The sequence below is a fragment of the Hibiscus syriacus genome, unplaced genomic scaffold, assembly GCF_006381635.1.
Source record: "Hibiscus syriacus cultivar Baekdansim isolate YM2019G1 unplaced genomic scaffold, ASM638163v2 tig00109926_pilon, whole genome shotgun sequence".
Taxonomy (NCBI): Eukaryota; Viridiplantae; Streptophyta; class Magnoliopsida; order Malvales; family Malvaceae; genus Hibiscus; species Hibiscus syriacus.
Window position 1 is genome coordinate 659933 of NW_024062532.1, and position 26694 is coordinate 686626.

A 26694-nucleotide genomic window follows, 5' to 3' on the forward strand; every position below is an offset into this window, starting at 1 on the left:
AACAAAGCAACTTTCTATAGTCGGGAGACCATTTTATGACTTTTAATAGCCAAGTGACTCAATAAAACATTATGCTATAGTCAGGGGACCGTTTGTATACTTTACCCTAATAATCATACATAATCCTACTTTTTGCCTAGGTTGGATGTGCACTTCTGGTGTTTCATTTCCGTCCATTTTTCATTCTTCAATGTATTCAATACCGCTGCTTTTTTGCAATATATATACTCTACATTAGGGTTCCAATTATCAGTTAAAGCAATCAGTACTTTCTTCTTCTCTTCGTCTTCTTCTGCCAACAGTCCGAGTTTGATCGATGGCAGCCAACGACGTGCCATGCTGCGAGTCAATGTTCTGGGTTTATCTGGTCGTGTGCGTGGTCCTTGTCTCCTTCGCCGGCCTCATGTCTGGCCTTACCTTGGGGCTCATGTCCCTCAGTCTTGTTGATCTTGAAGTTGTCATCAAGGCTGGCCAACCTCAAGATAGGAGGAATGCAGGTTCACTTTACCCACTCTTCTAATCACTTCTATTCATGGCTTTTTTACATAAATTGCTCATCTCTTTTCATGGCAGAGAAAATCCTACCAATAGTTAAGAATCAGCACCTACTCTTATGCACCCTCCTTATAGGCAATGCCCTTGCAATGGAGGTATATATCATATCTTTTTGTCTATACATTTGAATGAGACGAGAGATATCATAAGTTACTCGAGATCGACTCGACTAAAGCTCGATAAATACTCGACTCGAGTTCTTAACAAACCGAATTTATGACACTAATTTCTAAAATTTCTATGTACCTTAATACAAGGCTCTTCCGATCTTCCTGGATTCCCTTCTATCCGAGTGGTGCGCAATATTAATATCAGTTACTCTTATATTGGCATTTGGTGAGGTAAATCTTCCAATTTTTTGCATACAACTGTATCTTGAATTCGAGGGTCCGATCAGATCATATCGGGCCAAATAGAAGTCGATAAAAAATAAATGGTAAATTACGTATTTAGTCACCTAACTATTACTTTAGTTCTGTATTGATCACCCTACTATTCTTTTTCAAAATCATCACTAATGTTACATTTCGGTTTCATTTTGTCCACTTGTCGTAAAAAAATTAACGGTGATATTGACGTGTCACCAGAATGTAATGCCATGTAATCATTTTGATCACCTGTCGTTAGCGATGATTTTGAAAAAAAAAATAGTTTGGTGACCAAAATGAAACCAAAGTGATGGTTGAGTGAGTAAATATGGAATTTACCCAAATAAAATAATACCATCCAATAAGAGGTTTACACGATATGTTTAGGTTAAAAGTAAGGTATTGTTTTGATTAGATCATTCCTCAAGCTGTATGTTCTCGGTATGGACTGAGTGTTGGAGCAAAACTCTCCGTTTTAGTCCGGTTCATCGTGATAATCCTCTTCCCGGTAGCTTATCCGATCAGTAAGGTAATTTGGACTTTTAATCCCTTTTAGAAGATGAAAGTGATGAGGACTTTAGTGGAAAAAAAATAATGAATATTTGGTCCTTTCTTTGGTATTGTTGCAGCTCCTGGATTTGCTGCTGGGGAAAAGACATTCTGCTCTTCTTCGACGAGCTGAGCTCAAAACACTGGTTGACATGCTTGGAAATGAGGTCGGTAATGATTTCCAACTTTCCGTATATTAACCTTAAACTAATATCGCTATAAATCAACGATGGACCAAGGGTAAGGTATACAAATGGTTCTCCGACTAAAGGGTTGTTATTTTGTCAAATCTTTGACAATTACAGTTACAAAATGGTTACCCGATTATTCATATGTTTCGAATTCGTCTTTTTTATTGAAAAATTAGCGACCATTTGAGCTGGACGTTGACATGTCGACTTAGATATTATCAAATATGATCCAAAAATCGTTTGAGTTGTAATTTGTCGAGTCAATGCTTGAAACATTAGGTTATTGAGTTATTGCTTGAAAGAAGCAACAGTGTCGGTAGACATCATTGAAATATGATTTTATCATATCTTAATTAGCAGGTTAATGTCCACCTCAGATACTCGTCAATATTTAATAGAAATGATGAGTCTAGATCATATGAGTAGTTGAGTGATCATTTTGTAACTTTTAATGTTGTGGGATTCAACAGAACAACATCCTATAACCGAGGGTTCATTTTGTAATTTTTAATGGTAAAAGACTCAACACAATAACACCTTATAGTTAGAGGACTATTTGTGTACTTTACCCCGGATTAAGTTTGCATTCCTACTAGAAAATCATGCGTCTAAACTACCCAAACCAGTGCAAATGATATTCATGTCCAATTTTAGGCAGGGAAAGGTGGAGAACTAACCCATGATGAAACAACCATCATCTCTGGAGCACTGGACATGACACAGAAAACTGCTAAAGATGCCATGACACACCTGTGTGACATTTTTTCACTCGACATAGACTCTAAACTCGACGAGTATGTTCTTCTTCTATGTCTCACCTGGCTCCATGTCTCAATCTAAGTTTCACTCTCATCAAACATATGTTGTACAGGAAAACAATGGGGCTGATCATGAGAAAAGGCCACAGCCGTGTACCCATCTATTCAGGGGGACCGGCAAACATCATCGGGCTAATACTGGTGAAAAATCTGATCAAGTGCCGACCCGAAGACGAAACCCCGATAAGGAATCTTACTATTAGAAGCATCCCCAGGTTAGTTTTGAGTTGAGATGCAAATTTGATACGATTTTGAAGAGTAATAAGTGATTAAGTAATTGAATTGGTGTGACAGGGTTCATGATCGTTTACCTCTCTATGATGTATTGAATCTATTCCAGGAGGGGCACAGCCACATGGCTGTTGTTGTTAAGAGCAAGAATGATATAAAAGAGACCGCTGAAACCAAACTTCACTCCAATTCTAAAAGGACCAAGTCAAAGGCGAAAGGTATACTTGTTGTATTAACTTTTAGGGTACAGAACACAAATGGTCCCGAGCTATTAGAAGATACGAATTGAAGGCCGTCTGAGCTGAACATTAAACTGCTGATTGGGATATAATAAAATCATATTTTAATGATGTCTAGTGGCATTGTCGTTGCTTTTAAGCACTGACTCAAGAGCATAATGTAAACAGAGAGTCGATCTACAGAATACAACTCAATTTTGGAATCAGATTTTATCATATCCTAGCCAACGGGTTAACGTCCAGCTCAGAAGAACGTTGATTTTTTAATAAAAAATGATGAGCCTAAAACATATGAATAATTGTGACAATTTTGTAACTTTTAATAGTCGAAAGATTCAACAAAACAGCGTTTTATAGTTGAATAACCGTTTTGTAACTTTTAATAGTCGGATGACTATTAGATACATATGAGCCTATGAACTTATGATGACCAACCAAATTTTGAAATTTCAGGTACTAATCAGCGTCGTGAATATGATCGACATGAGCAACTTGGCATGGCTTCAAGCTCAGTTTCCCCAAATTCTGCCATAATTGATATCCAAAGTCCCACATCGAACAAGGAGGTTGGGAGCAAAATACATCCACGAATGAGGAAATGGGAACAAACCACTCTCTCCAATGAAGATTTGGAATCATTTTCAGCCTCAGATGAGGAGGTTCTTGGTATCATTACACTGGAGGATGTCATGGAAGAACTTTTGCAGGTTTTTTTTTCTAAGATAAACTACACATTTAATATCTAAACTATCAGTTCCGGTTCATTTTAGTAACTAAACTTTAAAAAAATTAAAATCATACCTAACATTTAGTATTTATTTCATTTTAGTACCTGTCATTAAAAGCTTAACACGCTTAGTACCTAAACTATCAATTTTGGTTTATTTTAATACCTAAACTTTCAATTTTTTCAAACATTAACGTTAAATTTTGAATGGGGTATTAAAATAAAACAAAAACTAAAGTTTAAGAATTAAAACAGATCAAAACTGATAGTTTAGATACTAAATGCGTAATTTACCCCTTTTTCTACTATTTCATTTCTGTTTCCCAATACAAATTCTTGTATTTAGGGTGCACCGAGGGGACTGCTAGGGCCGGGCGCTACCCAAAAATTGTTATATATTTTAGATTTTTTAATATTTTTATCGATAATATGTTTTCGTCTCTAGAATATTAGAAGTTCGTTCCCACTTAAAATTTTAAAAATTCGCTCCTAACATAAAATCTTTCGTCCGTCTATGCAGGAGGAAATATTAGATGAAACTGATGAGTATGTTGATGTTTACAACAGGTAAGTAGGCTTGTTTCATACTATTTCATCAACGTTGAATTCAATTCTCACGTTAAGGTATGTGTCTAGAATTACAATCAACATGCAACCTTCGCGAAGATCGCCATTAAGAGCAGCAACAGCGTCGTCCCAATTTCACTGGAGAAGTCCGATCTCTTCGACTCGGGGAAGTCCGGTTTCTTCGAAGCCTCATTCTCCGATATTCCGATCACCGAACTCGCCACGTGTTCAGTCGCCGCTGTCAATGCCAGCTCTGTGCTCTTCCCCCGGAAAATCGTACGAGAGGCTGAGGCATGGTTCTTAGGTCTCAATTCGATTTCAATCATAACAAAAGAAACATTTTGGGAACTAATAGCACATGGCTCCCTCTCTTGTGCTTTTCAGTAATGAGTGCACCTTCGGCTTAATGAATCCAATAAGTAGAATATTAAAATTATTCCAAGGCAAACAAATATGTTAGATTTTATTTTAGTTGGTATGGTTGTTGCTCTATTGAAGCTTGGTCTGAAATAACAACCATTAATGATCGAGGGGTCGATTTGTTATAAGACAAATTAAAGGTACATAGAGTAAAGATATGTTTTTTATGATTCTAGGATAAATATGAGACAATATGTGTTCAAAAATTCTCAGTAATCTAATAATAAATAATTGCACTGTCAAAGTTCATTCCATTTTTCGGGTGTATAAATTTTGGAGAATGTGCTAATCTCATAGGGACTATACGTCCATCGTAAAGATTACACACATCAAGTGAATTCATCTTTAAAGAAGCAAATCACCACGACATGATTTTGTTTCTATTTAATTTTCCCGTCAATGCTAACGTCTCATTTTGTAACAATCTATTTTCTAATACTTTAAAAGTGAATTCCATAAATGGTTGTAAAACACAGTCGAGTTCCAACTATTATTACTGCAAATAGAGGTTCAAACGAATACACGTCGAACAAATGATAGAAAATTCGTTATTCGATAGAGGATAGCAATGGAAAAAATCATATAACGATGATTTTAATGTTAATCATTAACTAACATGGTTTTTGGATTTCTCTACAATTTATATTTATTTTTAGGGTTAACTATACGATTGATCATTTTCGTTTATGTTTTGTTCATTTTTTCTGATTTCGAAATGCATAATATTTGGCCACTTATTTTATTTTTTAGATATATATTTTTTATTAATCTACGTATGTACAAGACAATATCTGTTCAACAATAACTCATTCTTTCAACATTGAACGCTCACACCCCTAGCACCCTAAATCCTTAAAGAACAATAATTCATTTACTACAGATATCACTTGATTCATGCATAAAAATTACTGATAATTTAAGCATCTACTCGACTAACCTTAACAAGATTGAAAAAACATAAAACCATAAAGTAAAACAATATATTTAAGTAAATTAATTTCTCTAACTATACAAGAATTTATTTCAGTTTAATGATTTAATATTGCTTTTAACTCTAACTTAACCTAAAACTTTTCAATTTCAATTTCAACCTAAAATAAAAACTACACGTTTAGTATCTAAACTATCAATTTTAATCTGTTTCAGTACATAAACTTTCAATTTTTGTTTCATTTTAGTACTCTCATTTAAAATTTAACCTTAAATATTGAAAAAAAATTCAAAGTTTAGGTACTAAACGCGTTAAGTTTTTAACGACATGTACTAAAATTAAACAAAAACTAAACGTTATGTATAATTTTGAAAAAAAAAAACAAAATTTAAGAACTAAAACGGACCAAAAGTAATATTTTAAGTACTAAACGCGTAATTTACCCGATAACAAATTGCTTAAGTTAGGCATGGGATGATTTGTCGAAAGACTTGGGCTCGCATACCAACTCTAATGCCATTGGTTTGTTTTCATCTAGCCATTAAATCGATCAAAATGAAACCAAAATATAACTTCAATGTCCATTCTACAAGTTGAATCCTTCATCAGTAACCCAGATTCTCGTCATTCACATGAACTCTTCCTATCCAACTTTAGTTTGGCCCTTGGAGAAGGTAACCAACTAACCAATCCCTAAGTTGGTAGAGATCGATGCATACGGAAAACATATCAAAATTAAGTTCTCCAACGAACAGGGGGGCCTAAATTACAGCAAGATTCACAAACTCTTTTACACAAAGCATAATCGAATAAACAAACAGCCATCCTCTGGGATGGAGACATAATTCTTGAGATTTGTATGAAAGCAAACTTACCACAACTAGAGTCGTAAATGCATAATCTAAAACTACGGAAGAAGTCGATGACAAAGCTAGTGCCTACTCTTTGATGATGATGAGAAAGGGTTATGTCGTAAAGTTCTCTAGTTGTCCAAACAAACAAAGAAAAATCGCACTCCGCTTTGAAGGCCATGAAAATACAGTGAGATCTAAAGCTCCTAGGTTTTAAAATGTTCATCATGTGAAACGGCTTCCATTATGCACGCAAGATCAGAAGTTCACAAACATGGAAGAGCTGTATTTGAATACCAAATGAAATCCATTGTAAACATTCATCGGCTAGAATTCGAACCATCCATAGGCCAAAGGATCAGATAAGAACAAGTTGTCATACTGAATTAGAGATTCACCAGATTTCGGTTCATCGACCCGATTCGAGAGATTGAACAATTAATGTGTCAAGTCAACAGGTAAAGAAAAAACTAAATCTTGAAACAAGAACAGCAAAATATTCAAACAAGCCCTTAGAATGCAACTGGGTAAACATCGTCTAGAAGCAACAACAAACACAAAACCTAAAACCAAACTCTACAATCTTAGCTATATACCAAAGAAAGTTGAAACCAATAACAATGCAAGAATTCGAAGGCAAAACTAACCTTTAATCGCTGTACATATAGCTCCTTAAAAAACTCCCTACCCTCCAAAGAAGGAGAAAAAGCCACGCTTTTTTGGCTCCTCCTCGACCATAACAGCCTTCATACTATCCTGCTCAACAAGCCTCCAAGCAGCTTGCTCGAACGCCAACCCGGCGAGGGTCGGCGGCTTATTCAGAACAAGCGGATACCCTCTGTTGGTGCTCCTAATCACCTCGGAATCCTCTGGAATTACCCCTAACAATGGCAGCCCCAGCATCTCTTGCACATCCAAAACTGACATCATCTGTTCACTATCATTTTGATATCCCTTATCCCATCGCATTCTAACAGCCCTGTCACTCTATCCGCGTCTCTTAAGCTAGTTATGTCAGGCGTCGTCACCAGAACCGCCTCATTCGCCGGAGTTATAGCCGTTATGAACCCTGCGTCGATCCCGCCGGACAGTCTATTAGTATGAAATCCGGAGACTTATCCTCACGTGCTTTGAGAGCGTCGACTAGCCAAACCAACGCTTTCCCGCCGAATCCGATGGGGAGTTTCGATCTGGGCTTGGAAATGCAAAGCAATTCGAAGTTGGACCAACGCTTGTCTCGAACCAATGCTTGGTCCAGCCGGCAATCACCGTTGAGCACCTCGACGACCGTGTAATTCACGCGATTCTCGAGACCAAGGAGGAGGTCTAGGTTACGTAGGCCAACATCAGCGTCAATGGCCACCACGAAGAATCCTAGACGGGCTAAGGAAAGTCCAACATTGGCAGTGGTAGTTGTTTTTCCAACGCCGCCTTTCCCGGACGTTATAACCACCACGCGCGGGGTCTCCCCCGCCAGCTCAGGCTTTCTGTTCCATTGAAGGACTGACGAAATGGGAGCGTGCCTTGATTTTTGGTAGGGTTTTGGGGGGTTTAGGGTCTGCGTGTTCAAAAGGGGTTGAAACGAAGGGTTGAGCAGAGTGGGATTAGGGTTCGAGGGGAAGAGTTGTAAAGAGAGCATTGCTTTTTAGGATTTTTGGAAGACGAAGACGGAGACGAACAACGAAATCATCTTATACGGTTGAGATCTACGATTACATCCGTCAAAAACGGGGGAAAACCTAATCGGACGGTTTTGATTTACCTGAGACAATTGGGCCTACTAAGAAAGTATAGAAATGATCCTCCAATTATATGACTTTATTTATTAAGTCTTCTAACTATTAAAATTTATAAAATGATTCTATAAATATAGGCATTGCTTTATTGATTCTTTCAACTATTAATAGTTACTTATCGGTCTTTCGGCTATAGGACATTACTTTGATAAGTTTCAAGACTATTAAAAGTTACAAAATGATCATTTAACTATGCATATGTTCCAAACTCATCCTTTTCTATTAAAAATTTATCGATTGTTTGAGTTGTACGTTAATATACTGATTGATATATGATAAAAATCAGATTTTAATGATGTATACTAACATTGTAGTTGCTTTCAAACATTAACTTGACGACATAATGTTTCAAGTACTAGTTCAACGGCATAATGTAAATAACGAGTTGATCCACAAAATACTGCTTAAATAATTTTGGGATCAAATTTCATTATATCTCAGTCAACATGTTAACCATTAGATCACACAATCGTTGATTTTTTAACGGAAATGGACGAGTTTAGAACATATGAATAGTCAGATGACAATTTTATAAATTTTAACTGTCAGATGACTCAACAAAACATTGCATATAATCGGGGATCATTTTGTAACTTTTAATAGTCAAAAGACTCGACAAAACATAATCCTATAGTCAATGGATCATTTGTGTATTTTACCCTAAATAATAAACTCTCAAATTCAAGTGGCAATAAGATTTAGGATAAATTACGAATTTTGTATCTAAACTATCAATTTTAGTCCATTTTAATACCTAGACTTTAATTTTCAAAATCATATCTAACGTTTAGTTTTTGTTTTAATTTTAGTACCTGTTAAAAACTTAATAGGTATGGATAAATTGCATCATCCATCACTCAACTATCTTCTCACTCCTATATTGGTTAATAAGGCTTAATTTTTTTTTATTTAATTACTTAGCTTTCAAATTGCTCCTAATTTAATCACTCTAACTTTCAAATTTATTTTTTTATTTTTAATTATATATCAATAAAATAATGATAAAAATGTCATATCACAAAAATTATTAATGAAATAAAAATTATTAATAAAACAAATTAGAGTGATTAAAATATAAACAATTTGAAAATTGAATAGTAAAATTGAAAATTCTTAAACTTTAATACCAAAATAAGAATAAAAGATAGTTAAATGATTATGTAATTTACCTATAAAAAATGCAATACTGAGGTTTTGAACAAAGAGATATTAAAACAAAACAAAAATTAAATGTTACCTATGGTTTTAAAAGAATTCAAAAATCAAATACTAAACGAATCAAAAACGGATAGTTTAAGTATTAAACTCAAGGATGACAATAGGTCAAGTTAGGATCGGGTTTTTGATCAACTCAACCCGACTCGAAACCTTTATATCCTACATCCACCCGACCCGACCTGGAAAATATATATCCTTCATCTGAATCCAACTTGATCCAATTTTTTAGAATATAAATCCAACCCAACCTGACCGGATATAAATTAAGAAATTAATTAAAAAGTAATAAAAATTTTTAAAAAATTACATTATTATCCTCGGATTAGTTCGGGTCAAAGTTTTTTCACACTCCACCCGACCCAAACACAATTTTTTTTAAAAAAAATCTAACCTAATCGGGTCAGAAACCATTACATGCGGGAGAAATTGCCATCCCTAACTAAACTTGTAAAGATTCAACTAACTAAAAGTTTTACCTGAGACACAATGCAGCATTTGTACAAGCTCAAGAGTTTGTTGAAAAGAACGTAAAAGGTAAAATAAAACACGCAATCAGAATGATTTTACAAAAGGCCCCCCGTATTATAGGGAAGTTTCAATATCACCTACACAAATGGCAATCTGTAGTTGGAACGAGGGTTTGCCCTAGCACAAGAGTTTTCTAATGGAACTTTTTCAGTACACGGGGCATGATAAAATTTCAGTTTGGGACAATAAATAAAACATCTTACATTTGATACACAATGCTTGCCATGAGTTCTGTCACCATGGTTGTCTGTGTCATATGAATTCCAGTCACATAGTTCTTTCCGAATCTTGGAAATTCTGTCGCGTTGTCTGTGTAGAATTCTGTTGCCGGTGTTGTGGAAAACCACTGCCATCCTGAGCTTCGATTTCAGAGCTGCTAGATGGTTTGGCACCAGTAGTGATGAGGTTTTTAAACCAAGCTGCTTGAAACCTGGGGCTTCCGCTGTTCGAGTTGCCGGGGCTATCATTACCACCATTAGAACTAGATGTAACACCCACGAGAAAACGATATGCCACTTTGCTAGCTGATACTATCTCTGTCTTGGCTTGTCTCAACTGCAACAATTAACAGCAATAATTTCATGCTCGTCAATACACGCACACATACAACAAAAAGACTACTGCAGTTGACAAACGCTTCTAGCTCACAATCAGAAGTTTCTCCACCTTTCCTATTTTTGCGGAGTTTTAAGGCAAACGCTTCCGCGCAAAGCCTTTGAAACAGACAATTGGTCCTTATAACAATTAAACACATCAAGAAAGACACACACTTAAGTGATTAATAGGACGACGACCAAAGTGATGAGAGAAATATATTCTCTTCTTAAAGTACACAAAAACTATGTTCCTCTAAATGTATGCATATGGTGGCATGCATTGCTTGTTTCCGAGAAAGTTAGAGATTTTCAGCTGATTTTGCAATCATTAACTAAAGAAGGGTCACTCACTCGCAAGGCAGTAGTTTCTGCTATTTCTATAGCAGCATCTCCAGCGTTAGCAAAACGGTTGACCCAACCTGATATAATTTGTAAGAACAAGCAAGATACTGTAAGTTGAAATAAAACCAACCAGGTGACACACACACTCTTAGAGATCACATTTTATCCGATCAAAATACAGCCAGATAAGGGCCAGCATAACAAGTGAATGTAGTATAATTGCCAATAGCTTCACAACCATACACTTGAGAATAAAGTAGGCCAAGCCGGAACCTAAATAGTTGATATTCAGGTTTATGTAAGTTGGATAGGCATAGGATAAAACTGAAGAAGAAAAACAGTAAGGTCATGGTTAGCACCCAAATTAACCGTTCCCATTAAGCACAACACTCCACCAATTTATGTCAAGGAAAAGGCCAGATCTAACTTGCATAAGGCAAGAAAATATCCTATTCCTCAAAAGTTCAACTAAAAGGCTATATCAAAGAATTTGACCATCTGAGAATGGGTGGAAAATCATAGGGATAAGCAAAGCATTAACCATCTGGGCTACCTACAGGTGTACACCCATCTACAGAGTACAACAAATCATAAGTTTACCTGGGAGCTTTTGGACACCAAGCCTTTCACAGAACTCATCACAGAAGTGATTACAATTTTTGGATAACAAGTCGTAGGAACTTCCAGGCCACTCTCTACTAAGCTCCTGCAAGATCTGGTTACCTTGAATTCTGAAAAGTTTGTTCTTCCAAGGACCATGGACTCACGATATGTGTACATCGGATTTTTTCCAGAAGGACAACTAAACACCCCAGACCCATGCTCACAGAAGCCATAAGACCATTCCTCTTCTCCATATACCTGCCAACAGGGCAAATTAAGTTATTAAACTGGGGAAGAACAGGCATCAATAAACTATAAGTTTTAAAAAAAAGTGAGAAGCTGAAAACCAAAATTTGTGCACCCATCTATAAGAAAACCTGACCACATAAACAGTCTGAAAATGTTCACTTTGGGGAACTAATATGTCAAAACGATATCTGTAAGATAGATATCTAAATACATACATGGGTATCCAATCCATGAATTATTGGTTTGGTTAAAGAAATTAGACTATAGAAAACAACAATGAAAAGGATAAGCCACGAGATTAATGACAAAAATGAGTCTAATTTGCCAGAAAGGGAGGTAAAGATGTCAGTACGCAAAACTGCAAGGTAGGGCTGTAAATGAGTCAAGTCGAGCTCGAGTATTACTGAGCTCAACTCGAGTCAAAAACTCTAAAATCGAGCTCGACTCGAAAACTCGAGAGCCTAAAATTTTCAAGCTCAACTCGAACTCGAAACCATGAATTGAAGCTAGTAAAAGTTCGGAAAAGCTCAAAATGAAAAAAAAATATTAAATTTAACTTGATTGAACCCTCAAACTTGAACCTTAAATTAATAATTTTTTTAAAATAAAATCTAATATATCATATTTTCGAGTTGCTCGCAACCTTTTCGAGCGAGTAATAAGTAACTTGTTTCGACTTGTTAAAAACCCGAGTCGAGCTTTGATCGAGTCGATCTCAAATAACTCATGATCTGTCTCGTCTCATTTACTGCCCTAACTGCAAGAATAAGTTAAACTGTCCTCTCCGTAAATCCAGGAATCTTCTATAAGTTCTTTCAAAAATAAAACTAGAACTGGAAACAAATAATCCACAAAAACTGAACATCTTGTAGCAAAATCATCTAGGGTACAAAAAGCCGCAGAAGTTTTTTTGTAAGTCATAGTCCTCTGTTCTGTAACACTTTGACCACTGCTGACGACACTGCTACTCTCTTAGATTTCATTAGATAAATTCGATAAACTAGAATGATAAAACCTTTACTCCACAGAGTTATCATCGATTTTTTTTTTCTTTATACCTTTCCTTTTTCAACTTCCCAGCTAACTACTCCTTTTAACCGAAACAAAGATTTAAAACATCATCTTCTTCAAAGATTTAAAAACTTCCCAGCAATACAAATGCAGCAACAAGAACGACGCATCTTGTTTCAAATCGGCGAAAATCATTCACGTGACTTAATTGAGCAGTTAAATCCTAGAAATTAAACACCGACCAAAAAGAACCCTAGATCTCATCCAAACACAATAGTAGAAACTGTAAAGGAAATGCAAAAGGTGGAAGAGGAGAAGGACCTGAACGGCGCTGTGGAAGATGCCGCCGAGGCCTATTCCGTCCTTAAAGATCTTGTTGATTTGGAGAATGGTGGTGTTGGTTTATCGGATCCCCATTGGTAACATCGTATATATGCAATCTCACCTCTGTCATCTTCAACTTCAACTCCGAAACCCTAAACACCTCCTCTCTGCTTCTACTCTTCCGGAAACCTGCTCTCCTCTTCTTTTTCACTTCCAAATCCAACGATTCGATTCCTTTCCCAAAGAAAAAACAAGAAAAAAGTCGAAGCCCTCGGTATTTCGAGCTTTGCTTTTGAGCACTCGCTTACGCAAACAGTAACGAGCAACACCTTTTTCCGCCTCGAATTTCTCAAATCCGAAATCTATTTATCAATATTAGATTTTCTTTTTTAAAATGTTTTTCAAAGTGTTTAAGAATTGGTAAAACGGCCTCATAGGTCCCTGTACTTTTCAAAGAAATCAATATGATCATTGTATCCATCTCAATAAATAAACTTAATATGACATTTTGATCAATATTTTTTATTATTGATCATTATTAGGGATGGGCATAGGATCCGAACCCGATGGTTTTCATGTCATTTGTCTTGTTATCAACCAAAGTGAACTATTACGTCAGCACCGTGAATTGTCATGTCAGCACCGTAACTTAAACATGAAAAATTGACTGTCACGTTAACACTGTGAATTGCCACATCAGACTGTAACGATGAACTATAAAAAACATTAGTCAAAAGATCACATTAAATTTGTTTTCTAAATTAAAAAAAAATAATACAAATGGCATATTATTTTTTTTTCTCAAAAGTACATGAAACTCTGATTAATTTTTGCCTTAAAATTTTGGATTGAAAACGAGGAGGATATGAAAAGGCCCTCGGAAGTTGGTGAAAATTACCGGAAGGGCCTGGTTGTTTTGTGAAATGATTCGGGTTGGATAAGATGCCCCACCCACGTCCTCACGTTATGCAATTATTGACTCTTACGCAATCCCGATATCTTTTTCTTTTTCATAAATTACTTTTACGCCCCCTCTCCTTTTTCTTACTTTACAATTTAAATGTGTTTAAATATATATATTTATAATACGAACTAAGTTACCTCGATAATTAAAGGATTTATGCTAATGAGGGTTGGTGTAAGTGGTTAAGATTTAGAAATTTAAGCTTGTAAGGTCAAGTTCGAATCCTACCACGTCACTCTTGGTGGACTATCTGTAAATTTCTATATAAATCTCAATTGAATATTAGGTATGTCATGGCCCTAGACTAGGAGAACCACCCTGACCTAAACTTTTATATACCCAAAAAATAATTAAAGGATTTATTAATATCGTTAGAGACTTCAGGTAGAAATGGATCGAGGGAGATTAGGTGAAGGTCGTCGCTCTCCTAAAAATCTAAAATTAAAAATTATTTGAATAGTTTCATTTTTTTACTTCATTAATAATATTATGCAATAGATAGATATTGCTGTAAAGAATTAACCGAATGAGGTATTTGGTTTGGCGACTAAGGTATTGCTCAATATTCAGATTCAAACCACCACAAATGCATTTCAACTTCAGATTATTTTCTGTCCACTGATAAACACCTCCCGAAGTGCGGGACGGAACCGAATCTGACGGGTTTCGACTCGGTAAATACAAATTTTTTTTTAAAAATTTCGAATTTAAGTCGGATTGAGTTTATTGTACAATAATTTCGGTTTTGGGTCGGAGTCAATTTGGGATACGAATACTTTTATTACATTATATAGATTAATTTATTTACAGAAATGGCACTACATATATAAATATCTAGGGCTTTGTTTATGTTTTCAAATCATCTCTACAACGTGGATTTTGCCGGAAGCTCTCCAAGAATTCTTTTTGTTCTTTTGTTTTTATTTTATTTTTATTTTGAAAATTTTCGATCTAAATTTCTTGTGAATATACATGTTTTCTTTATGAAAAAAATCATTTTTTATTATTCTTTATCTTTTTATTTAGTTTGTTTTCCTTTATTTTTCTCTGGTTTTTTTTTTCAGTTTTGAGGTTAAAATCTGATATCTTTTCTCATATATAAAAATTTATCCTTTTTTTTATTCAATAAGATGTTTAGTTGCTATATTGCCGATCAGTTGGTCTTCAAAAGTAAGAAGATGACCTAAACTATAAGTGATGTTGGCAACATTAGGGTTATTTTTAATCCCCCCTTGTTCATCGTCTTTTTTCAGTGTTTTTCTTTTTAATTTTCATTAATATTCGAGTAAGTTCGGGTGGATACATGTTTATATTTTATTTTCGAATTCGGAATCGGGTCGGATTAAATAAAATTAAATTCGGAATCGGGTTGGAGTCAAGTTACGATTTCCCTATGTTGGGTCGGAGTAGGAGCAGGCAAAAATCCAACTTGACCCGACCTATTACCATCCCTATGAACTGTATTCTTGGTACTCGAATCTAATTCTTTAAAGAATAATAATAATTATTTTATAATTGGTATGGTTTGATTCATGGCACAACCATATAAGTTACTCTCGTAAAAAACAAACTTTAAAAATTACAGATCAACTAACTTTAAAAATAACCGAGCAAGTACAACATTCTTGATGCACAACAATTTGACACCAAAGGACCATTATCATAAAAATGAAGTTTTAGGGTTGTTTTTTTCTATAGTATATCTAATATATCATTTTCGTTCTTATGGTGTTTCTACATTAATTTAATTTTTAAAGTTGTTTAATTACATCATCTTATACTGAAAAAACTAACTTAAAATCATAAATCCTAACCTAAAATCCTAAACCCCTAATCTCTAACCCCTAAACTCTTACCCCTAACCCCTAAATTATAACTTAAAACCCAAACTCCTAAATCTTAATTAAAACTTTAAAGTCAATGCCTTTATACAACAAAGGATGAAAGTGCATCTAACAAACTATTAAAACTTAAATAAGATATATACAAAAATGTATTATTATTTTGAATTATAAAAAAAAATTATTAACTCATTAAAAAAAAGAAATAATCTATTGGTAGGAATGTATCTATTTTACCCTATATGTCTTAGGTTTAATTTCTCTTATGTCATTCATTTTCAGTCACTGTTTTTTCAACGTCGATGTTCGCTTCTTCTTCTCTTTCGAAAATGGCATCAAAATATCCATTTTCACACTTAAATGGAACCCCGCTTCAGTGTTCGGAGCCCCCACCTTCAAATGCACGACTTTTCCGGCAACATATACATTTAATCTCATGGCGGAGCGCTTCATCTTCCCAACACTCCTCATTGTCATCCTCAAGGTTGCTACCCCTTAAAAGAACCCAAACTTTTCCCTCCCTAATCGGTTGGACCAATACCCTAATGCTATCCGACCCGTTACAGTCAAATCTCAATTGAGCTTGCCTCTCATTTCTCCCAACGACCAATGGAGAACCTGGACTGCTCTCTTTGCTACAGGTGCCTTCGGCATATGGTACTCTCTCTCTCTCTAACAAAGGAAGACAATCCTTATTAGTGAGCTTTCTAGTAACCAAAGGCACCCCAAGGTACCTCACAGGAAAGCAACCTCTCTTGAACTCAGCAGCCTCCTGAATCATCACCGCCTTATCCTCAACCAAACCACTAACAAAGAACTTAGTCTTGGCCACATTAAGCCTTAGACGAGCCATCTAATAAAACTGCTCCAAGACATTTAAGACCCCCAAGATAGCATTTAATGACCCATGACAAAAGATTAATAGCTTATCAGCAAAACATGGATGGGTTAAAGGAATTCTTTTACACTTTGGATGGAACCTAAATACTCCTTGATTTTTTAATCATTTTTAACTTTACATTTAATTATTTAAAATTATTGTCATAATACATATAAATTTTTAAAAATATCAATCAAAATATTAAATATATTTTTATAAAATTTAATTATTTAAAACAATCATGATCAAATTTTAAAAATTAATTATCAAAAAAGTCAATAAAGAATAACTTTAATGGATGAAGGATATAAATATTAAATATATTAAAAAATACTATTAAAAATAAGTATAAAAATTTTATGATTAAAAATACATTGATATTTTCTATGAAATGTTCAAAAACTATTTTAATATTTATTTATTTTTAATAAATTATGACATCATTTTATATATCTTGTGATATTTATTTTTAAATATTATATATTTTAAAAAATCTTAAAAGTGATCTTAATATTTTTAATTTAATAATTATATAAATATATATATTTTAAAATTTAATTTTTATATTTTTAAATATTTTCTTATAAATTAAATAAACCTTCAAACATTTGAAAAGAATCAATTAACCCCTATAACACATCATCATCATCATCCATGAACGATCATGTAAACATTGTAAACCTCACATCAATATCATAATAATCGACACAAATTTTCATTGTTCAAAGATTTATGTTAGTTTTTTCTCTGTCTAATGATCATACTAAAGATAAATAAATTCAAAGACTACATATTTATCTTTTCAAACGTTTGAGTAGCTTAAATTTTCACCATTTTACCTCCAATAATTTCTTAAACAACTTCTATAATGTGGAGCAGTAAAAAAATTCGATTAATCTAGGTAAGTATCAGATAGTATATTTTTAAAGATAACTCTTAACAATTCGACATTCGACTCTCACACTCCTGATATTTCTGCTCAAATCTAATACCTCAAAAAATAATAATATTTTTCTACCATCGATGTTACTCGGTTCGTGCAGATAACAAAAACTAGAGTATGCAAAAAATTCTTTCTTCCTCCTCTCGTACGTACTAGCAGTACTATCATTTACAGAGTTGAAGTCAAGTGTGTACTAACGAATGTGCTGTGCCTCTTCCTTATCATAAGAGTTCAAAAAAAATACAGTTGACTTTGTAGAATTTCGAATTATTTTATTTTGTCAAAAAGAAAAGTGTTATATCCAAAATAATTACGGATGAAAATATTCACATCCTATACTACTAGTGGGCGATGTAGATATGCATGCATGCTTCATGCTGTTTTTTTTTTAAAGTATTTTTCCCTTCCGGTTTTCAAGACTTTGTCTTGATTAAATTTGGATCAACCCGAGTTGTTGCACACCTGATTTTGGTGAGTGGATCTTCCAATGAAGATTTCTACATTCACAAGAACTTGAACTCGAAATATACTTAAACAAATCAAGTTGCTTACCACTTGAACCAATCTGTTGTTACTTTAGTTTTAGAATATATATACGTGTGTGTATAGCGACAAAACCAACAAGAAAGTTCATTCCTTTAGTAGAGAGCAGAAAGAGGATGAGCAGCAAAGTGAAAGCAATGGTGCGGGTGATTTTGCTACTGGTTTTCGTCGGGTGGTTGATGATTTGGGCTATGTTGCCTACAAAACTTTACAAAAACACATGGACACCCAATCTAGAAACCAAGCTCGGTTCTACTTACTTTGGTGGACAAGGTGAGATTTTTTTGTCTTTCTTCCTTATTTAAATCTTGTTTCTTCTTTTTTGTTGCTTTCCAGATTTCAGATTTATCCTGATAATCCGAACTAATTCATGTTGCACACTTGATTTTGGTGGATGACTCGAACCTGAGATTTTGCTTAAGCGATGCCACTTGAACGAACCTGTTGAATTTTGTTTGCATGGCGTTGCACCTTTCTTAATTCAACTCGTCACTTGAACTTCACCAGGGACAAACCTTTTGCTCTTCTCTTTCCCCGTCTGTTCATAGCTGCTTTTGGTAGCGCTTATCCATTTCCAAAACAAATCCAATTCCACACACTCTAATCACTCCAAAAGGTAGGGTTTGTTCTATATAACATATACATGTGTATATATATATATATATATATACATTATGAATTCATATGATTCATATTGTATGTCCGGCTTACACACAGAGCTGCCGCCTTGCTGAACGACCAGTGCTGGTACGGCTCCTGTCGGAATCGTTACGGCACTGGAGCTAACTTTCGTGGCCATGTTTGCTTCTCTCTTGATCTGGTCCCTTGCAAATTACTTATATGTCAGCTTTGGACAACTCCACATGCATAAAGAAGGCGAGAAAATGTATGTACGATGAAACTAATCCCATTGTTTATTTTAAAATGATTGCCTTTGAGATGCATGGTTGATGATAAAGTGTGGTTAATGGGGGCACAGATGGGAGGCTAAATTCCGAAGTGTATCTTTAAGGCTTGGGGTACATAGGGAACATATGTTGGGCATTCCTTTTCCCTGTAACAAGAGGCTCATCACTGTTGCCTCTAATTGGACTCACCTCAGAGTCGTGCATCAAGTACCACATTTGGCTTGGACATGTCTCTAACATCCTTTTTGCTGCTCATACCATTGGTTTCATTATCTACTGGGCCATCACTGATCAAATGGCTGAGGTATAATCTGCATCAACTCATTCTTTCTGAATTAATGATGTTTTTTAGTTAATTTTGAGATTTACCAAACAAATATGTAATCTTGTAGCTTGGTATGTAATTGTATGTAGATTCTGGAATGGAGCAAAACTTGGGTATCGAATGTAGCTGGAGTTATTGCAATTGTAATTGCAGTACCGATATGGGTGACAAGCTTGCCTCAGTTCAGACGAAACAAGTTTGAGCTTTTCTTCTACACCCACCATCTCTACCTCGTCTACATCATCTTCTACGTGCTGCATGTCGGCGATGCTTATTCTGATCCTTCCCGGTATCTTCCTTTCCGATCGATACTAAGATTCTTACAATCCCGACAACGAACCAGATTACTCTCTGCACGTGTCTTGCCATGCGGCGTTGTTGAACTCAACTTCTCCAAGACACCCGGGTTGTATTATAATCCGACCAGCATCTTGTATGTGAACGTGCCCGGAATTTCAAAGCTGCAGTGGCATCCTTTTACAGTGTCTTCCAATTGCAATATGGAGGACGATAAGGTCAGCGTGGTGATCAAAAACTCAAGGGTCTTGGTCTCACAAGCTTTACCAAGAGATGATCGGTTCGTCTTTGGATCATGTTCGAGTCTCGACTGAAGGACCCTATGGCCCTAATTCATCTCATTTCTCAGGTGATGAGTGGTTAGCTTTTGATCCAAACATCTGTGTACCAATCAGTTTGTCGTTTGTTGATTGATAAGTTCGATTGTGTAGGCATGAGTGTCTGGTTTGGTGTCCGGAGGCAGTGGCATGACTCCCTTTATCTCCATAATCAGAGAGGTGATTTCCAAAACCAGAAGCCAAATTTCAGGGTTCCACGAGTTGTGATCTGTGCCTTTAAGAACTCAGCAGACCTCGCAATGCTGGAGCTTCTGATTCCCATCTCGGGCACCTTCGCAATATCGCAGATTCGATTGCGATTCAAGCATACATTACTCGAGAGGAAGAACAGCCGATGACCAAACCCCAGAAATCTGTTCGAACAATATGGTTCAAGCCTGATCCCTCTGATTCACCCATTGCTGCAACACTTGGCCCCAACAATTGGCTATGGCTTGGGGCCATAATCTCAACATCATTCCTCATGTTCCTCCTTCTTTTAGGCATTGTCACCCGTTACTACATATACCCTATCGATCACAACACCGAGCAGATCTACCATTTCTCTTACAGAGCACTCTGGATATGTTTTCGTTTGTGTCTGCGTTTTCATTGTTTCTAGTGCAGCTTTCGTGTGGTGCAAGAAACGAAATACAAGCCAAGGGAACCGAATCCAGAACACTGAAGTAGCAACGCCAACAACATCATCACCGGGGGCGCCATGGTTTTCTTGTGCCGATGATCGAGAGCTCGAAAGCCTTCCCCATCAGCACCTCGCCCAAGCAACCGAGATTCGTTTCGGTTCAAGACCCGATTTCAAGAGTGAGCATCCTAACAGGACTACCATGTTGTATGATATTAGCAGTTGGGCTGATTGTTCATCTCGTTGTTGCAGAAATACTATTCGACTTAAAGGAATCGGATGTGGGAGTTCTTGCTTGTGGACCAAGGAAGATGCGGCACGATGTCGCCAAAATTTGTGCATCTGGGTTGGCTCCAAACCTGCACTTTGAGTCCATTAGCTTTACCTTATGATGAATCTGTGTATGTTACTTGCTCAAGGCCAGGGGTGGATTATGTAAAATATACAAATGGTCCTCCGGCCGTAAAGTATACAAATGGTCCCCAACTGTAGAGTGTTGTTTTGTTGAGTCCCTCGACTATTAAAGTTACAAAACTATTACCTGACTATTCATTATGTTCTAAACTCGTCATTTTCTATTAAAAAAATTGATGGTATTATGAGCTGAACGTTAACCTATTGAATGTATTATGATAAAATATGATCTATAATTTCAAACAATTATCGTATGTGAATGTCCAACTTAGACAATCGTTGATTTTTAACAGGAAATGATGAGTTTGAAACATAATAAATAGTCGAGTGATTTTTTTATAATTTTAATAGTTGAAGGACTCAACAATAATATTATAGTCAGAGAATTATTTTATAATTTTTAATAATTAAAATTTTAATAAAAATATTTTATAATCGGATGAACATTTTTTTATCGGTTTAGCTATTAAAATATCAAACTTGTCTCTCTTGGGGGGGGGGGGGAAACGATAACGTTGGAGTTTTGATACAGAAATTGATTCAAATATTGTTGAAGAAAACATGGAATTAATTGTCGGTACGTAAATGTGTAACGTGTGATGTGAGTAATGTAATATCTACCGTCCGTGAGTTTTTATATATTTTAATTCAAATTTAAAATAATTTCCTAGAATAGAGCATATATTTTCAAAATTCAGTTTTGGAATTAAAAATATAAATATTAGGTAAAAGAGTAGCTTTTGCTCTTGTAGTAGATCTAATTTATCAATTTCGTCCTTATCGTATTTTCGCATCAATTTAGCTATTGAAGTAACTCAATTGTATAATTCTATATCCTACCCCTAACTTAAAATCCTAAATCATAATTTCATAACTTCATAACCTTAAACCATAAAAATTAACATAGGGTTTATAATTTAGGATTTTAAGTTGGGATAGGATATAGAATGATCTAATTAAATAACTTTAAGGGCTAAATTGATATGAAAATACGATGGCGGCGAAAATGAAAAATTGAGTCTACTGCAAGGGCAAAGGTGACCCTTACCTAGATATTAAAAGGTTCATTTAATTCATAGAGTGGTTTTGGAATTAATCTGTTATGATTATTGATTCTTTTATTAAACGCTTTAGGTCAAATTTTCCAATAATTTATTATTTAAACCCATATAAATATCGTGTAAACCTACTGAGTTAAACTCAACTCGAAAACAATTCAAGGTAATTCTTTATGTCTTAAAAAATTGCGTAGCTGCAGACATCAACTCGTTTCCAATTGGTTATTCCGTCAAAAATCGAGTTTTTATTTCTCAACTATTCTTTTCAACTATTCAATAATTTGATTTTCAACTATTCAACACAAATAATTAAGGAAAAACCGAAGCTAATTTTAAAACGTTAATCTAGTTTGCATCGAGAGAGTTGCACCGGAATGAACCTGAACTCAGGCATTGACACGAGCAGAATTAGAAGTCAACTATTTGAATACAGATTTATTCCTTGTACAATAATGGACATATGATTTGTCTTGCATGTGCATTTATTCATGATAAAGGTCGCATAAGAGCACATCTTGCTCAGTTTAATATAATTTTGTTCTATGCAACATTCATAGTATATAAAAAGGGTGTAAAAATCGCATCAAAACAGGATTACAAGAGATTCAGGTTAATGTAATGATGGTGGTTAGATCAGCAATGAAGCTGTTTCTCGTGCTGCTCTTCCTTGGGTACATGGTGCTATGGTTCATGATGCCGACCAGATCGTATTTTCACATTGGTTGCCTGAAATCCGTTCCACACAAAATCGGACATACTTTGGACCACAAGGTATCAAACTACTTCATAATATTACAGTTTCACAATTCATCTCAAGTTTATTTTGTATGTGTATCTGTAGGTTCAACTATGCTGATATACACATTTCCCATCCTCTTCATTGCTGCAATGGGCTGTATTTACCTTCACTTGGGAAAGAAACACGGAGATGGAAACTTCGAAAGGTAAATCTATCGACATCGTCGGTATCCGATACTTCCTTTTTTGTATGGTGGAATAGTTTAATTAATAAGCTGCTGCTGATGGGAACAGAAGGGTCCAAACATCCAAGTTTACCAATTTGAAGCAACCGGTGCTGGTAAAAGGTCCTCTGGGTATCGTTTCATGGATGGAGCTGTCATTTTTAACCATGTTTGTCGTGCTTTTAGCTTGGTCCACCACTTCTTACTTGAATAATATGTTTGTACATATCGACCAAATGGCTTCAAAGAGTGGAATCCTAGTGTAAGAATCTCATTAATCCCTTGCCTAAGATCATTATATATATATATATATTAGTACTTTGGTGAAAGTTGACGTTCTTGCAGGTGGGAGGCTAAGTTGGAAATGTCTGGTTTGGCACTTGGGCTAGTAGGAAACATTTGCCTGTCTTTTCTCTTCTTCCCTGTGACCAGAGGGTCTTCGATTTTGCAGTTGATGGGGCTTACTTCAGAAGCAAGTATTAAGTATCATATTTGGGTTAGTCATATTGCAATGACCATTTTCACTTCTCATGGTTTATGTTATCTTATTTTCTGGGCCAAGACAGAGCAAATGACACAGGTACTTAAGTGGGATAGAATTGAAGTTTCAAATATGGCAGGAGAAATAGCTTTGGTCTCTGGATTAGTCATGTGGGTGACAAGCCTCCCTCGAATAAGGCGAAAAATGTTCGAGCTCTTCTACTACACTCATCATCTCTACACTCTCTTCGTTGTCTTCTTCGTCTTTCACGTCGGTTTCGCCTATTCTTGCATCGTGCTTCCTGGTTTCTACCTCTTCCTCGTCGATCGGTTTTTGCGATTCTTGCAATCCCAACAAAGGGTTGGCTTGGTTTCGGCTCGTGTTTTACCTTGTCGAACCGTTGAGTTGAACTTCTCCAAGAGCACAGGTACTGTCGAAACACGTTACTCCTATTTTTTATGTCGATATTGGTTAATCTTATTGTTTATTTTGGCAGAGCTGAGTTACACGCCAACAAGCATTCTTTTCGTGAATGTACCTGGAATTTCCAAGCTTCAATGGCATCCCTTTACAATTACCTCCAGTAGTAATATGGATTCTGACAAGCTGAGCATCGTCATCAAAAGCGAAGGAAGTTGGTCTTCTGAGTTGTATCAGAAGCTTTCAACACCTTCCTCAACGGATCGCGTCAAGGTGTCCGTAGAAGGGCCTTATGGACCTGTGTCGACACATTTTCTAAGGTACATGACCCCAAAACAAGATCTCTTCCCCTGCTTCTGCTATGATAAATATAGAACCCTTTGTGACATATGGAATATCCACCGCAGGCACGACACGCTGGTGATGTTGAGTGGCGGTAGTGGCATTACACCTTTCATATCAATTATTCGAGAGCTCATGTATAAGGCCAATAATGGCGGTGTCAAGATTCCACAGATCCTTCTTATATGTGCATTCAAGAAATCTGTTGATCTCACGATGTTGGAACTGATACTACCAGTTTCGGGCGCCACAATCGATATTTCCTGCTTGCAGTTACAGATTGAAGCCTATGTAACAAGAGAAAAGGTGCCTGCCGAAGAGAACCACAAGCCCTTAAAAACTATATGGTTCAAGCCTAATGCATTAGATGCACCAGTCTCTGCAATTTTAGGCGCCGATACCTGGCTCTGGCTCGGACTCATAATCTCATCATCCTTCGTCGTCTTCCTTCTTCTCATCGGCATTCTAACACAATACTATATATATCCAATCGACCATGGCACTAATGCAGTGTACGCTACCGCTGCAAGAGCTGGTTTTAACATGTTATTCATATGCCTTGCCATCGCAACAACCGCAACCACTACTCATCTTTGGAACAAGAAGCGGAATAGGAAGGGGATGAGACAAACTCAAAACGTCGATACTCCACCGACCACATCTCCGACGTGGTGTAACAACGGTGGCAACCGAGAACTAGAAAGCCTTCCGCACCAGTCTTTATTGCAAGCGACCAAGGTCCATTACGGTGAACGACCTGACTTGAAAAGTAAGTTATTATCATCCAACACGTGTATGACATCCAATGTTACGTGTATGTTAAGAAATCTAAATTTAGTTGAGTGTTGTTATTGGTAGGGATACTGTTTGAAACCAAGGGAAGCAGCGTGGGAGTTATAGTGAGTGGACCGAGGGAACTCCGACAAGAGGCGGCAGCCATCTGTGGTTCTGGATTAGCAGATAATCTGTATTTCGAGTCCATTAGCTTCACCTGGTGATAGGGACGGACATAAAATTTTATATTGAGTAACGAAATTAAACTTTTAAAATTTCAAGGTGCGAAGATAGATTTTTAATATAAAATACATAGAAAAAAATCTAAAATATTTGTTTTAGTTTGACCCCGCTAAAGCATTTGTTTTAATTTAATATTGGCTCTATCCCTTTTCTTACATAGTTTTTCTTCAAATATCGATATTGAATGTATTTCATACTTCAAATATGTCATTATTATGATCAAAACAATAACTCGAATGTTTTGATATTAATTTGTTAAAATACAGTAACAAGTATTTTTAGGGGAGAAACTATTTCGAAAAAATCACGAGGAGAAGAATAAATTTTTATTAATATTAAAAATAGAAAAATACAAGATAATTTTTAACGGGAAAAACTTTAATAATAAGTTCTATTAAAAAGATACAAAAAAATTGTTTGTAGTAATTTGTAGTGACAAACAAAGCCAAAGGCAACGAAAAACTTGGCTTGAGAAGCGGGCATCAATCCCAAAATCATCGCCTTGTGCCCGCCGCGAATGGAGACTTTGCCGCTGCTAAACAGAGCACCACCCCCGACCACCAACAGTTCTACGTTAACGTTGTCGGAGAACGGACACTATGCGCCGGTGAAGAGCTACAAGGAAGTGAAGTGGATGTTCTGGATAGAGACCTGACGATGTGGAAGATTGCAGGTCCTATTGCTTTCTTTCCAAATAATTTGTCAATACGGACTTCACTAATAAATTAGAGATTCAAAGAGCGGTCGAATAACGGTATAAAGTCTGTAATATCGTTGTCGCGACGACATTCGAGACTGTTACTGCAAAAAATAACAGTGTGGAAATCACTTATTGTTGACGAAAACGGGTAAAGAAAACGAAAGAACACGAGAACTTTACGAGGTTCGGCAATGTGCTTACGTCCTCGGTGCCTAGGCGGCGCTAGAAGTTTTATTCAATGATATTTTAGGTCTAGGTTACATCTCTATTTATAATAGAAAACCCTGGTACATAATTACAAAATTAACCCTGTACCGTACCGCGAGGGCTGTGCCCCCGCACCCCCAACCCACATAATTCGTAACCCCACAACGAGACTTTTTATGAGCCATACATAACAAATCTCCACCTTGGCGAATATCCTGCCCCTTGGAAACTTCAATATGGGTTGGGTTACCTTGCTTCTTTAACAACTCGAAACATTCAACAAGTCCAAGCAATGCTTGAACTTGTCTGTCGTAACTG

The 26694-nt window shown here is 35.9% G+C and overlaps 1 protein-coding gene and 3 pseudogenes across 1 annotated transcript; 2 read left to right on the forward strand and 2 right to left on the reverse strand.

Annotated features, from left to right (window-relative positions):
- Positions 1-316: 316 nt before the first annotated feature.
- Positions 317-4774, forward strand: LOC120210576 (DUF21 domain-containing protein At5g52790-like). The gene is made up of 11 exons (XM_039209280.1): positions 317-497; positions 574-650; positions 813-896; positions 1339-1452; positions 1553-1639; positions 2318-2457; positions 2535-2696; positions 2776-2930; positions 3405-3658; positions 4199-4245; positions 4315-4774. Exons 1-11 carry the CDS (start codon positions 317-319, stop codon positions 4547-4549), a joined length of 1536 nt encoding a protein of 511 aa, XP_039065211.1. The 3' UTR covers positions 4550-4774.
- A 2297-nt stretch (positions 4775-7071) lies between these two features.
- LOC120210644 lies at positions 7072-8136 on the reverse strand (annotated as a pseudogene).
- A 1869-nt stretch (positions 8137-10005) lies between these two features.
- Positions 10006-13477, reverse strand: LOC120210645 (annotated as a pseudogene).
- Positions 13478-18391: 4914 nt separating this feature from the next.
- LOC120210737 lies at positions 18392-25450 on the forward strand (annotated as a pseudogene).
- Positions 25451-26694: the final 1244 nt, after the last annotated feature.

Bases quoted from the DNA above. Each gene is read 5' to 3' on its own strand.
- LOC120210576 (XM_039209280.1), top strand. From the start codon at position 317: ATGGCAGCCAACGACGTGCCATGCTGCGAGTCAATGTTCTGGGTTTAT. The intron at 651-812 runs GTATATATCATA...CCTTAATACAAG, and splicing joins GCAATGCCCTTGCAATGGAG to GCTCTTCCGATCTTCCTGGA. The intron at 4,246-4,314 runs GTAAGTAGGCTT...GTATGTGTCTAG, and splicing joins TATGTTGATGTTTACAACAG to AATTACAATCAACATGCAAC.